The 14830-nt window shown below is 46.6% G+C and overlaps 1 protein-coding gene across 2 annotated transcripts in view; it reads right to left on the reverse strand.

The window, feature by feature from the left end:
* The window catches only part of PPP1R21 (protein phosphatase 1 regulatory subunit 21), a 1307116-nt gene that overhangs the window by 845137 nt on the left and 447149 nt on the right, over window positions 1–14830 (reverse strand). For both annotated transcript variants that reach the window (XM_069608410.1, XM_069608409.1), the window contains 3 exons: window positions 7090–7191; window positions 6361–6449; window positions 2845–2981 (listed from right to left, as the gene is read on the reverse strand). In XM_069608410.1, coding sequence (XP_069464511.1) covers window positions 2845–2981; window positions 6361–6449; window positions 7090–7191 — 328 coding nt within the window. The remainder of the gene's footprint in view (window positions 1–2844; window positions 2982–6360; window positions 6450–7089; window positions 7192–14830) is intronic.

Below are 14830 nucleotides of genomic sequence, written 5' to 3' on the forward strand. Positions count from 1 at the left end.
AACACTCAGGTTGGTGACCTGTACCAAGATTAGTCTCAGCTTTTAAATGATGAATGTGAGAATACATTTTTGTGTCTGCATCTTGTGAGACAGGCATGGTATTAAGAGAGAGACATACTCAAAAGTAACCTTTATTTAATAAAGTTCACCGAGGTTGGTGTAATACCAAATTGTCCCCAACTCTAAAAGGATTGTTCCCTCAACTGATGTATCTAAGGGCCGTTGATTTCTGCGAGTCTAAAACAAAAATGTCTGTGTTTAAACCTATGCTTGACCTCACTCTCTGACAAAATGCGGTAGGTAGTTTTCTTAAAAGAAAAATAGTGGTTCCAAAAAGAAACAAACCAAGGCTGGTTCCAGGTGGTTTTCCCACCAGGTGTAATTCTGCCAATGTCATAAAAATTAGTACAATCAAAAAGGATTGTTCGTGAAACCTTCTTGACAGGGTTCTTGCAATATTTTCAAACAACTTTCAAGGTCTCTGGTTCCTTGGCTTCCCTTCCCCAAGTTTCAATTCCTCGAGTTTCAAACAGAATACAACACAGTTCCTCGTAGGCTTCTCAGGACTCCCTGGGCAAGCTTATGCCTCTCTGGTTCAAAATAAGTATTCAACTTTATTGGGCCTCTCGGGGGTTCCCTCCCCCATGCTTACGCCCCTTTTATGTAACAAAAGTTCTGCTTGTCAGGATGCGCCCTTTGTTGATCCATCAGACACTTTTGAGAATGGCAGGCTCTTTGCAGCTCCTTAGTGCGACAACTCTGATGAATAACCCTCCTCCTTTTCTTCTACGTTCACAAGTCTCGTTGGGGTTTCCTGCACTGCTTTTCACACTTTCCATGCCTTTCATACTTTCTTCACGCTTTACTGTGCAACTGTGCACACTTACACCCGTTTGTTGCTCCTTTTCACTTAACTGCGCCTCTTGCACACTTCTCACTTTGTTGTGCACACTTGCACCTTTCACTTTTTGCTTTTGGGTTGCTTGCACCCCTTTCTTGTTTTCGGGTCGCTTGCACCCTTTCCTTGCTTTCGGGTCGCTTGCACCCTTTCCTTGCTTTCATGTCTTGCACCCTTTTCCTTGCTTTCGGGTCGCTTGCACCCTTTCCTTGCTTTTGGGTCGCTTGCACCCTTTCCTTGCTTTCTGGTTGCTTGCACTCTTTCCTTGCTTTCAGGTCACTTGCACCCATTCCTTGTTTTCGGGTCGCTCGTACCGTCTGTGTTTCTTTTGGTTTTCAAATCCCTTCTTTTCTAGTCTCAGCGCCTCTACTGCCTTTCACTTTTAAAGTTCATTTCTCCTTTAACTTTGCGCCTCTAGCGCATTCAACCTTGCTTCCTTTCTGTCTCCTTTCCTTTCGCAACACTTACAATATGCTTTCTTTACTTTCATGGTGCTTGCAACAATGTTTCAATTCTGCTCCAGCCACCCGCATACTACTGATTTACTTTGTTGCTTTTCCCATGAAACTCACCGATAAGCGCAGCGCTGGCAAGAGGTATTCCTCTAGTTGCTTGGGTCGAGGTCCAGGATCTCACCACCTGCCCCTATGACACCCTTGGGACTGACACACGTCCCAAGGGAACAAGCAGTTCCTTAAACAGGGCCTGCAGCTTGCAGTCGAGTACCTCACTCTGGCTCCTTGGAGACACAGCTCCCTAGAAAACGCTGTACCCCCGCTAGCATACCAGGACGTCTCGGCACTCTGTTCTTCTCCAGGTTCTACCGGTCTTCCTCACTGCTTCCTTCTGCTGCTTAGCTCCCCTGCTCAACACTGCATCTCCAGCTTGCTCTTAAACCTGTGCAGAACCACATCTTTTATAGTCCTCAGTGGAGTCAAGTGGAGTCAGGTGTGCACAGTTGGGCAAAAGTGCCTGACCTTTCCTGACTCTATTAGTGGGACAATTAAAATGTGTGACATGGTAGGCCTCACTTCATATTCCTATGTTGTTTCTATGGGTAATCCTCTTTGCTCCTGATCACCTCTTCTTCATCTCAGTACTTAATGGAAATGGGCGGGGGGTCGGAGGGACCGGACAATACAAATGAGGGTTCTTGCAGGGTGAAGGGTAATAAGGTGGTTGAAATTGGGGACAAAGGGAACACTCAGCTTGATTTTTATATAACAGGAACAATTCCCTTTTACCCATATTATCCTTCTTTACTGGCGATTTGGAATGGTTGGACGGATATGGATGAGAAGTCCTTTGACTTGAGTTGGGGAAGGACCCGTTGATGTTCTAGCCAAACAGATTCTGTTCCCTCTGGTTCCCGTACTTCCCCCACCCATGTCATCCTACTATGGTTGGACTTCTCTTCCTTATTCAAGAGAGATAAACCCGAATATCCTATGAAGGCTTCGAAAATGTCTTCCCTATCCCCTGTTATACTAATAGGATACCGCGTCTCACTTGAGGGTCTACCAGATTTATTACACCAGACTCCCATACCCAGGTGATGCTCCCTTGCTTGTCCACCCCCAGGGTTGAGATCCAAAAGCGATTGCCCTCCCCTGGCCATCTGAATAGAGGAATCTCGGGGCTTACCTGGGAGAATACCCTCAGGTTTCGCACTCCAATCGACATAAGCAAAAAATAAAATAAAAAACTTCATTTTTCAGCAGGTCACTATGCTTTTAAACTGCTTTTATAACTAGAAAATACCTTTGTAATTGCCTTTGATTGAGGAGTCCTGCAAAAGAAATTACATGCAGTGGTTTTTCAACATTCCCATGCTGCTTTGTCTTTGTAAAAGTGCTAATATCAAGTTTTATCAATGCAAGGTTGTTATAAAGAGGCAGACCTTTCGGACATCCACAGAATTCACCTATTGGATAAACATCACTCACTTGGTAACGCCAGAAGACTGATGTATGTCTGAAGCTTTTCAAAGACTGCAGTCAACTTTTTCATATCGCTGTAAAGTTCAAGGTTTCTAGCTTGTAAAGCGGATGTACTGAGTGAAAACTCAGATTCCTCTTCCAAACTAAAAAGATACAAATAGTGTGAAAAAAATAACATCACCATACAAGCAAAATATGTTAAAGACATTGTTAATTAATCTGGTAGAAAGCAAAGACAAAGCTTTTAATTTTCTGAATACTGATTTATGCTCTCAGAGCTTGGACCCCAATACCTTCATATGGTCACAAAAATATAACATACTGCTGTAATTTTTTAATTCTTTACAACAAACCTTTTTTAATGTTTCTAATTTGAGACCTTTTAATGAACGTAAACAATTCTTTTCATCCTTTTGATGGACTTGGAAACATATTGGAGGTTGCATTGTAAATGAATCAGAATTGTACTCTTATCTGTCTTCACTGTTGAACTTTTGTGAAAAGTTCAAATTCTGAACTATAGCACAATAAAAAAAATGTTATAAAATGTGTTCTTTCACCTGCCTCCACCTTCTAGTCACTGAGCACTTGAGATGTTATAGGGCTTTTGCACCGCTTTCAGACGATCTCTGGTGGAATCAGGTTTGGTACATGCAATGGGATTGGCTGCCGGGATCTGATTCTGGGCATTGCGGACTGCCCTTGTGTGAGAATTGGGATTGGATTGGTGGTGGTCCTCCTGCCTAAAAAAGCCTGGCTTTACCTCCTAGCCTTTCTTTGTGATAAGTGAACTTTAGTGTCCTCTATTTGGATTAGGCAACATGAGAGTTGGAAGATATTGGGCCTGACTGGGTACCCCCCCGCCACCCCGAACTCCTCAGAGCCCTTTTTGCTGCTCGGGGAGGTAATTCTAATTTTCCTTGGTTACTCCAGCCCTGCAAATCACTGCTAGTATGGCAAGGCATTGGCAGGTAGAGAAGTTGCAGCATCCCAGTGGGCCAAAAGCCAAAGAGGACATCATTTGTTTTCTCTTTAGCCATCATCCAGCGAACACAACAGGGTTTGAAATTGCTGGGAGTTATTTAGCTTCTGCCACTAACCTAGACCTGGAAAAGCCTGGTTAACCTGACATCAACAACTACTAGGAACTTCTTTTGACTCCCCAGGCCAACAGAAAACATATGACATACCTATTTGACATGAACTCTCTGAAATTCGGAAGGTCTATGAAAGAGTTTTAGGATAAATTTGGAAGGCTTTTAAAGCATACTGGGCCATACACCATGGACAAAACGTGATTGTATCTTGTGTGGAAATGAGATTTGTGGCATGATATGTGCTAGCTCCACAGTACCTCTTGTATACAAGGCAATCCTGATCCCCAGAAGCTGATTTTAACTCCTGCTCATCAAATTGTTATTTCGTATTGTGCACAAAGTGTTGTCAAGCACTTGATTGTGAAAAGGGGCATTAGGCTTCGCAAACACTGCATGACTCTTCTCAAAATCAAGCCAGAGTCAGCTGTCATCACCCAGGACTGCAGTGCTTCAGTGACAAAAATGGAACTCCTGCAGGCTCCAATAGCATGGCCAGGAAACTGCAGGGTGACAGGGGGCACAAGGCAGCAGAGGACAGGGGTCATGGTTTGTAGTGAGCTGGCCACCACTCATGGCCCCAAGCCTCGGCCCCAAAGTGAGGTAGAAACATTTCTAATTACTATTACTAATTTCTCACACTTCTTGGAAGGAGGTGCTGGGAGTAGATTGGTTGAGCACCCCTTTGCCTGAATTCATGGCTTCATCTGGGAAGGAAGACTGATGTGCCCAGTTAGGGGCTGCATATCCAACTCAAAGTGACCATGTTCCCCCTGTAAACTCTGAAGGTTAGTTGCATGTGACACATTGGTTAGTGCTAGCGATGTACATATTTTGAAGAATACCAGTGGGATTTAGTGTGCCTGATCACGAGGGATGCTCCAGAAGGCTACCCTGAGTTAACACAGTAAATGGGGCTCATTCATCTATGGTAACAGTTTATGTCTGCCTCAGAATAGCTAGGGCAGCACAGCCAATGCTAGCTTTGGTCCTCTACCTAAATGTTCAATGAATTTCAGAGAGGAATTCACATATTGAGTGAAAGCCCTGAAAGTAGCCTGTAAATGGCATCAGGCGATGTCCAGTGATTATGTGTCTGCCAAGAGTTTCAAAGGACACACCCCTGCGAAGGCAACCATAGGGTGCAGTCAGCTCCAAAAATGTACTATTTAACCTGGCACTCTGCATCCTAAATTGCCCAAACTTGTACCAATGGATGGAGAAAACATCGTACCACTCTAGGAACGAAGAAGATGCAGATCCATAGAGGACCATGGTGAAGCTCTGCTGATGGATTATGCCAAGACCTGTTAAGCACCAGAGCTCTTCCAGTGACAGCAGTCACCACATTTAGCACACAGATGGAACAGAGGTCCAGGTGCACCCTTTCCCTGAATAGATGGGCGCTTTCAGGTTGGAAGTCTCAAGGATCTCCTGTTCCAAGGATCCCTTGCTACTTGTCCCTGCATGGACTTGGCATTAAAAGGCAGGAGAATGACCCAACAGCGCTCCTCGTTTCAATTGCCCTTTGCAGCTAAACCCTCATTACCACCAGGCGAGTAAGGGAACGCATGCACAGAAACACAGTTTGCCTCGCTGTGGATCGTTCTTCTCACCCCCTGAACAGAAGAACCAGAACAGCGATTGGTCAAACGGTAATGATATAGGAAGTACCATCCTCTTTAGTGAATCACTCAGCTGACTCATATATAATCTCCTTTGCAGTGTGCTTGTTTCCATTAATGGGGTAATCGGGCCTCTGTTCTGTTACAGATGCCGTTCTGGTGAGGGTGCCAGTAAAGAAGCAGGACAGTACACATGAAGTTTAGTCACCTTTGACAGTGCTCTTCTCAATACTGTACTGTTAGTTGGGATTGTAAGGCTGAACCAAATTCATAATCTACCAGATGGAAAGGACTGATCTTTAACGTCTCTCAGGAGTCCATAAGCAGTTGAGTTTAGTGCTACCAATGCCCCAACACAGTTCAGACGAGTCATCATATCTGGCGCAAATATGTAAACAGCTACAGTGATAACACACAGATGTGAGTGAATTGTATTTGGCAAAGTAACACAAGAGGATAACACACCATTAGTAAAGGGCACACAACTATGGTGCCTACAAAGGAACTACACAACCGTTGCAGTTCATCTTGGATAGTGGAACAAATGGGTCTGTCGACTAGAAAATGACTAGAAGGTGAGATTGTGAATGATGGAGGGAACCCATGAGCAGTTTCAAGTATTGCCCATTAGGTTTCACTGTTCCTAAAATTTGCAGGAGGCGGGACATAACATTACTTGGGTTTATGATGCACATATGACGTGGAACGTGCCCAAACGATTCGGATCTAGTGAACATTTGGGTGTACATTCATATATTGAAACACAAAAAGTATTTTAATATTTTTTTTATTTAAACACGTACCTTTTCAACTGGTATGGAAGAATCTTCTGAAGAAAACACACATATGATGTTAAATATCCCGAAAATGATTTTAATGTAGCAGTGGTTTCCTAGAAAACAAAGACAAAAATATGTAATGAGCTGTCCTCAATATTACAAATAGTAGTTCAAAGGCGATTATCTTTGCCCTATTTGGAGCCTCCTCTTTTGTGGCAACCCTAACCCACCCAATCCCTCCTTTCTCACTGATTTAACTTATTGCTTTTTGACAGTCTGTCAAGATCTGTATTGCTGTACTTTGCTATACATAGTGCAGTGATCTTTAAAGAGTACATTCTGTTTTTATTGCTACTAGTGTAGGTATTCGTGAACCACAGCAAAAAACCACTGCAATAATCTTCCATTGACTATGTTAAAGATCTAGTTACAAATATGTGTTCTAAATGTTAATATCCTATGGCGTTCCATTTAATTTGTAAATACAGTAATTACACATTCACAGTGTTCTTGAAATATCTACTTTATGCCTTTGCAGAGGGCCATCTTTATGAGGCTAAGGAAGCATGTCTGCTGTTCTATGCCTGATCATAATGGCAATCCTTGTGACAGTAAAAGTCATTGGTCAGCTTTTGAATTATAGGCACGGATGACCTGTTGAATACACAAGATCAGTCTGGATATCAGACCACAAATCAACAAAACCTCTTGACAATCTGGTTGAGTAGGAGGAAAAGTAGGTAGCAACATTACCAGTACAGTCACAGTATCCTCTGTAATACTCCCAAAGAGATGAAGCATGCCTTCTTCCAGAGGCCGCACATAGGATGCATTTTCATGAAGATACTGAGAGAACTACAACAAAAAAGAAGTAAATACGGATGATGCTTGTTCTACTGACTGTTCTGCAACATCTCGGACTTCTACTGCTGGAAAGTGCCCAGCAATGACAATTTCTTGTGTTATTTTGTTAATCAAATAAACAGTGGACCTTTGCTATTCCCCAGCATGCTTAATTGTTGTAACATTTCATATCAAAGCTGAACCTGCAACATTTTCAAATGCACATTTTTAATTCAAATAAAAGTTAAAGCATTGCTAGTGGTATACATAACGTTCAATTTCAAACTGATTCTTTTTTGCGTCATATTCCATGTACACTTTCCTTCCTCATACAAAGACTTACAGTTAACAGTTATTTATTAACCTTTAGCAAAGAGGTTACCAGAGTGGTGTATGTATTACCTAGCTCAAAGTCCCCTTTCTGACATAATTTAGGGATGTCTCAACCCGTGGGAAGGGGTAGGGGTCTGGAGACTGATGCATAGCAGCACTTTAATTAAAGAATTAGATTGCATGGTGCACACACCGCTCATGCGGTTTCTCTTCTGTACATGCTTCCCGCCCAACTGACAGTCCTATTATCCATGTGGAATGCCCAGAATCTTAATAATGTGGAAGTTGCAGGGCAAATGGAGGACAGATGTCTATTGACTAGAAGTATGGTAGTCGAAAGGGCCCCTTTCTTCCAAATTGGAGGGAGATTTGAAACACCCTAAACACCATGGTAGACATTATTCCTTAATATCTTCTTCATATGTAGTTTTATTTTTCACAAGTGGCCCAACATGTTTTGAGAAATGCATCTCTTCTTCAGGGACATATTCAATATTTCAATCACATCTACAAAAAGGATTTCAGAAAAGCAAATAATTACTTGTATTGCAACGTATTTTCAATGTTTCACATAATTCATCTTGTAAAAACAACTGCATGACCTTAACTCAGGTGTTTATAAACCTTTGTACTAATATTCATCTCTTCAATAAATAATTGTCGATTGATATCGAAGTAGCTCACATTTGACCTCATGGAATATTAACAATTTTGAAAAATGCTGGTAAATACATTGCCTATATCGAATTTAAAGCCGTCTGGCGCAGCTATCTGAATGGTTGAATCAGGTACTCTTATGAAGTGGCGAAAGTAAAGTGTATTCCACAGATGGCAGCAAGGGCTACCAAACATTTTTTACAAGACAACATGTCTCAGTCATATCAATCACTTTTGATTACATTCTCATTGTTCACCATGATTATGTGCAGGGTTCCCTGTCTGAGGCACATCAAACAAACCTCCTTTCTATCTCACTCCTAGACATATTTTATATATATGTTATATACTGTCCCGTACTAATCTATGCACTGATTGGTATAAGCATCAAGTGCTGTCCCTTTTGTGTAACCACATTCTGAGAGCTTAGCCAAAAATTGCTAAGTATGGCAGAAAACAGACAAATTAATGTAGGAGTTCTTACCCTTCAAGTTTAGCAGAGAAAAGCCTAATGTTGGCTGGTGGCTATTCAAAAAGGCTGTGGGGGTGGTTCCAAAGGGTAAAGATCCCTTGTGGCTGTTCAGGTACGGTGATCTGTGAGACATAGGGTATTAAAAAATGTTTGTTATGTTTGGTATAGGGGTCCTGTATCCTCTATCCAAGGAGGTACAAATGAAGATGAGTGGCCTATTGGTAAGGATTGTTGCTTACCTCAATCACTGGTGTGATAGCAGGAGAAGTTCTTCTTGTTGCAGTTCCTGTGCTATTTTGCGAGAATAAAATGGCCGTCTTAAATAGCGGCGCGTCATCACGCAATCGCATGATGTCATCACTCCGTTGCATGACGTCACCACGTGACCGCGTGACGCGATGCCACTAAAGTAAACCAATATCCATACATGCGGACATATTGTATCTAAACATGTTACACCATTGATTGTGTGTTTATAATGAACCCTTAGGTTGAGGATACTATATGGAGGGTGACATTGCCTTGTGATGACGTGCCGTCACTAGAGTAAATGTCGTCTTTATGGATATAAACAAGACTAACAATGTGAAGAAATTCATATGTGATTGTACTGTAACACAAAATTAGATTTGATGTGTTGCCTGGTGGAAACAAGACAGCAGGTAACCTGACGTCATGGGGCTTGCGAGATTTGTGGATTACTGTGTATAACACTTGTAAGAAATATTGCTGAAGTCGCTCTATATTGGGGGGCATGAGGGAAGAGGAAAGTACCTCCAGTTTAGGTTACTGGATAAAGAATACCAGTAGGTAAAATATAGAGTGAGATTTAAACATACTGATAAAGGACCATATGTTTGAAAAAAGCTCCATATAGGGGGGCGTGGCTTGGAGCGCCATCGATGTGGTCGCTCCTCTGAGGCCGCACGTGGGATGCCCGCCGCCGAATTCCGGCGGTTTTAAGCGGGGTTCCGCGTCGCCAATCAATGCCATCTAAAGCGACCGGAACCGACATGGCACAACCTGGCTAAACATAGCCTTCGATCGAGGAGGCGTTCTACCAGAATTCAGCGGCTGAACTTCTCCCCTGTCTTCGACCGAAGAAACCAAGATGGCCGGCAAGCCGGAACCCAGCAGCACACTCCGCACCCGGCGGTAGCGGGGCCCTAGAACACCGAGGAGCTGGAGAGGGGGAGCGGAATCTAAACCAAGGCGACCCAGAACACTCCGGGTTGCTGCCTCGGTGACCACGGCTTACATACCCTCTGAGGGACCGAGAGAGCAGGCTTCCACCCCTCCCCCCGCGGCCATCCTGCATCATCCCCGACGGAGACCCTCTCCCCACACCAACGTTTCCTGGGGCGCCCCTGCCCACTCCCCCAGATCTAGTCCAGAGCTGGGGTCGAGGGTGAGGAACTCCCCGAGTGCAGTCTCCCACCGCCCTAGGCCTCGCTGCTACTCTCTTAATCAAGACCGCTTGACACGAGCAGCATGTCGAGGCAGACAAAGGTGAGCAAGGGCACAGATATCTCCGCCATGTTTACGGCTCCGGAGAAACCCAAGAAACAGGATCCTCCTAAACTGACCCCACAGAAGCCACAAGAGGATAGGGGTGCTCTCGCCACCAAAGGAGACCTGATAGCCTTCATGGCGGACATCAAATCGGAGTTCCGCGCCTGCCTCTCGGAACTCACCGCTAAAGTTGACCAAACGGATCAGAGGGTCACAGAACTCGAACAGAGGCTCGGAGAGATCGAGGACCATTCCCAGGATCACGCTACCACACTGGGGGAAGTGCAAAAATCTATCGATTCCCTGCATCACAAATACGAGATCCTGGAGATCAAACATGAAGACCTGGAAAATAGGGCATGTCGAAATAACCTCCGCGTTCGGGGCGTCCCGTCCTCTATCCCTGACAACAAACTAGCGGACTACGTGGGAAGCTTCTTGGAGGCCTTACTCCCGGATCTGGACAAATCCCAGCTCCTGCTGGACCGGACCCACAGACTCCGCCCGCGCCGTGGGACAGATTCGGACCCCCCCCCAGATGTTATCACCAGGGTCCATTTCTTTACGACGAAAGAGGCAATATCAGCGATCAGTCGCCAAGGAGATGAGATCACTTTTCAGAGCACTCCTCTTCAAATATACCAGGACTTCTCACCACTCACCCTCCAGAAAAGAAGAGCACTTCGGCCTCTGACATTGTTCCTCCAGGAGCAACAGATCCGTTACAGATGGCTGTTTCCGACAGCTCTCCAGTTTACATATAATGGCACCCTACGCCGAATCAGCCACTTGGAAGACGCTGAGAAAATCTTACACCCAACCTCACCCCGAGATCCTTTCACGCCAATCCCAGAGGGGACAGAAGATTCTGGACCGCTTCCCTCTCCAAAGCCCAGACGCACGCCATGGTCGTCGACCCAGCAGAACAACAGAAAGAGATGAACGGGGACGCTTCCACGATCCCAGGCTCCGTCAGCAAGTAAGCCTGGACACAGATGCCCCTGCTTGAAGTAGGACCCGCCACCTAGATTTCAAGCTCACCAACCTTGAACACGGGGGCGGCGGGCCACACCCATGGTTCATACCCACTCCAAGGATACTTTCCACCCTTTGTTCCTTGGAAACCCACAGTACACGATACGTGATGGGACAGTTGGCCCTGTTGGCCTTAGGTACGACCGTACTGACAATGTCGGTCTACCTCCCTGTTAAAGTTGCGGCCCCCCGTTGGGGCTCCGCGTTAAAACCTCAAGTGCAGGATGATATCAAGAGTTTCCCCAACAGACATGGCAGTTGGGCCACCACCCCTTGACCCCCCCCTAACCCAAGGAACGGGGAGTGAGTCTTCAGAGGACCTTCAGTCGCTTCGGATCCTTTCCCTGAATGTTAATGGCCTGAACTCCCCCCAACAAGCGAAAGGCAATTCTACTGAAACTTCGTGACGAAGACGCAGCGATAGCTATGCTTCAAGAGACCCACCTGCTGCCGGCAGATGTATCCCGCCTTCGATCCCGGTTATTCCCGCTCCAATTCTTCGCCTCTGGCACAAATAAAAAAGGAGGTACGGCGATTCTCTTCAGGAAAGATCTGAACCCACAGATTCTGGAAACGAAAATATGCCTAGAAGGTCGATTTACAGCGATTAAATGCCTCCTAATGGGAGACCTATATACCCTCATTTCAGTATACGCTCCCAACACTGGACAGTCACACTTCTATGACTCCTTGGGCACATCTCTCGCTAGCTTTGTGGAGGGCCAAACAATTGTCGGCGGGGACTTCAACGGGGTTCCTGACCCCACCAAAGACCGATCACACCCCCCGACTCCAAGCGACTTCGCCCAAGCACTCAGCCTCCTTCGATTCTTCAGGACGCTGGAGATAATAGACTCATGGCGGGTGTTCCACCCTGACGAAAAAGATTTCTCCTTTTACTCTTTTGTCCATCGCACCTTCTCAAGGATCGACCTGTTCCTGATCTCCCTGCATACGTTCCCCTCAGTCAAAGAGGTCACCATCGGCACAAGAGCGATATCCGACCATGCCCCGGTGCTCCTGGAACTCCGAGTTCATAACCCTAACCCCAACATCCCGCGTAAATGGATGCTGTACGACCCGATCCTCAACGACATGGCCACCAGAGACAAGATCGCAACAGGAATAAGAAACTTCTTTAACGAAAACCCAGCCTCAGACACCTCATTAGCGAACAACTGGGAAGCCATGAAGGCAGTACTCAGGGGCTCCCTAATAGCCCAAGGTGCGGCCTACCATCGAGACAGACGTCAGACCCGGACGGCCCTAGAGAACGAACTAAGAGAGGCCGAGGCACTCCATAAGGAGAAAGGCTGGTCCCCCAAAACACAACGGATCATCCGTACGGCACGGAAACAACTGGAAGCCCACTATGCGGAACAAACCGCCCAGCTAATGGCGAAGGCCAAACAGTCATACTACGCGAAGGGCAACAAGGCGAACAAGTTTCTGGTGGCCAAACTAGCCAAGCAGAGACGCATCAACGCAATCACGGGCCTGCGTGATGCCAACGGGGTCACACTATACTCAGAGCCCGAGAAGCAACGCCTTGCAATAGATTACTTGGCCCAAATCATGAAAGCAACCCCACGAAACTTATCACAACAGCAGGAATACCTGCAGCAGGCAGCAGTGCCCCGGATCTCCGACGCAACGAGAGACGAACTGGAGGAGCCCATCACAGGGGAGGAAATTGAGGAGGCCATCAAATCACTTAAAACACGGGCCCCCGGCCCAGATGGCTTCTCAACCAGGTTCTATAAACTATTCAGAGCACAACTGACCTCCCACCTGGCTACCCTATTCAACTCCTTCAGGAAAACGGGCGCAGTGACCCCATTGATGCAGGAATCAACCACCATCCTCCTGCCCAAACCTGGAAAAGACCCAAGAAGCATAACATCCTACAGACCAATCGCACTCTTAAATATCGATGCGAACATATACTCAAAAATTCTAGCAACCCGCTTGAATCGCATCTTGCCGAAGATCATCCACCCCGACCAGGCAGGTTTTATCCTACACCGGACAGCAGGTGACAACATCCGGAGAACCCTGAACCTGGTGGACCTCGCCTCCCGGAACTCCCAAAAACTAGTCTTAGTGGCTCTCGACGCAGCTAAGGCGTTTGATAGGGTGGATTGGACGTTTATGAGACACACCCTAGGGGCCTTTGGCTTCGGACCAGCCTTCCAAACGATGGTTCTAGCCAACTATGATAGCCCTAAAACAAGCCTGAGGATCAACGGCCACAACTCGGCCCCAATCCCCTTATCATGCAGAACCCGGCAAGGCTGTCCACTGTCGCCCTTGCTCTTTGCTCTCACCATGGAGCCCTTCGCACAAAAAATTAGGCGGAATGACCAAATCAAGGGCATACAAAGTGGCCCCACGCACCATAAACTCACCCTATACGCGGATGACATTTTGCTCACGATCTCGGAGGCCCACTCATCCCTCAAACACGCGATACACGAAATCGCCAGCTACGGTGAAGTCTCAGGCCTCACCATAAACTTCGATAAATCATCCGCCTTGGGTATTGGCCTCACCCCAGCAGAACGAGAACCATTGACTAGGATGTGCCCAATAACATGGGAAAAGAGCGCCATCCCCTATCTAGGGGTCTACATCCCGGCTGACCCAAGGGATACGTACAAAGCCAATTTTCCCCGACTCTTCAAAGAACTGGAAGGCGACTTGAAGCGCTGGGAGACCCAAGAGATCTCCCTGCTCGGGCGCATCACTGCATGCAAGATGAACCTCCTTCCGAGATTCCTATACACATGCGCCTCACTACCAGTGGCAATCCCCACGCCAACTCTCCGAGGGATCCAGAGGAAAATGCTGAACTTTATCTGGAGAGGTAAGAAAGCGAGAATCCCTCTCAGAACTATGCTGGGGAGCTCCAAATTGGGAGGGCTAGGGGTCCCAGACCTACAGGCCTACAGAGTGGCAGCCCAACTGGCCCAGGTCCAGGCCTGGCAAAATATGACAAACCGCCCCAGATGGGTGGAGTTGGAACAATCACGGGCACCCCTACCCCTGCGATTTCTACCACACATCCCGCCCCCCCTCAGGACCCATTGGGGAGAGCTCCTGCTATCAACTAAACACACCCTCAGCACCTGGGACTGGGCGCTAAAACGAAAGGGAGTGCCAAGAGGACTGAGCCCATGTTCCCCGGTCTTTCATAATCCAACGTTCACACCGGGTATGAATCCTCGCAACTTTCGTAACTGGATCAAAGGTGGGCTGGAGACCATAAACCAGCTGTATACGGGGGAGAGACCTCTCACATTCGCCCAATGCAAGGAGAAGTTCCAACTCCCGGAACGGGATAGATTCACATATATTCAACTACGCCACTGGTGCTCGCATCCCCAAACCTTGCAAGCAGCAACACGCCCTCCTACTGCCTTAGAACTCACCCTGGGAGATCTTCCAACTCGCGGCAGAGTATCCACCCTGTACAGACGCTTTCTAAGCGACTTCCTGACCACAAGAACCCGCTGCATGGCCCAATGGGAAGCGGACCTGGGTCACCCGATAGAGGATCAAACCTGGGTTGACATATGGACCAGAACACATACCTCGTCCACCTGCATCACCAATAGGGAATGTGCGTATAAGATCACGCTG

This window comes from Ambystoma mexicanum, chromosome 4q (assembly GCF_040938575.1).
Source record: "Ambystoma mexicanum isolate Mex_15411 chromosome 4q, UKY_AmexF1_1, whole genome shotgun sequence".
NCBI lineage: Eukaryota > Metazoa > Chordata > Amphibia > Caudata > Ambystomatidae > Ambystoma > Ambystoma mexicanum.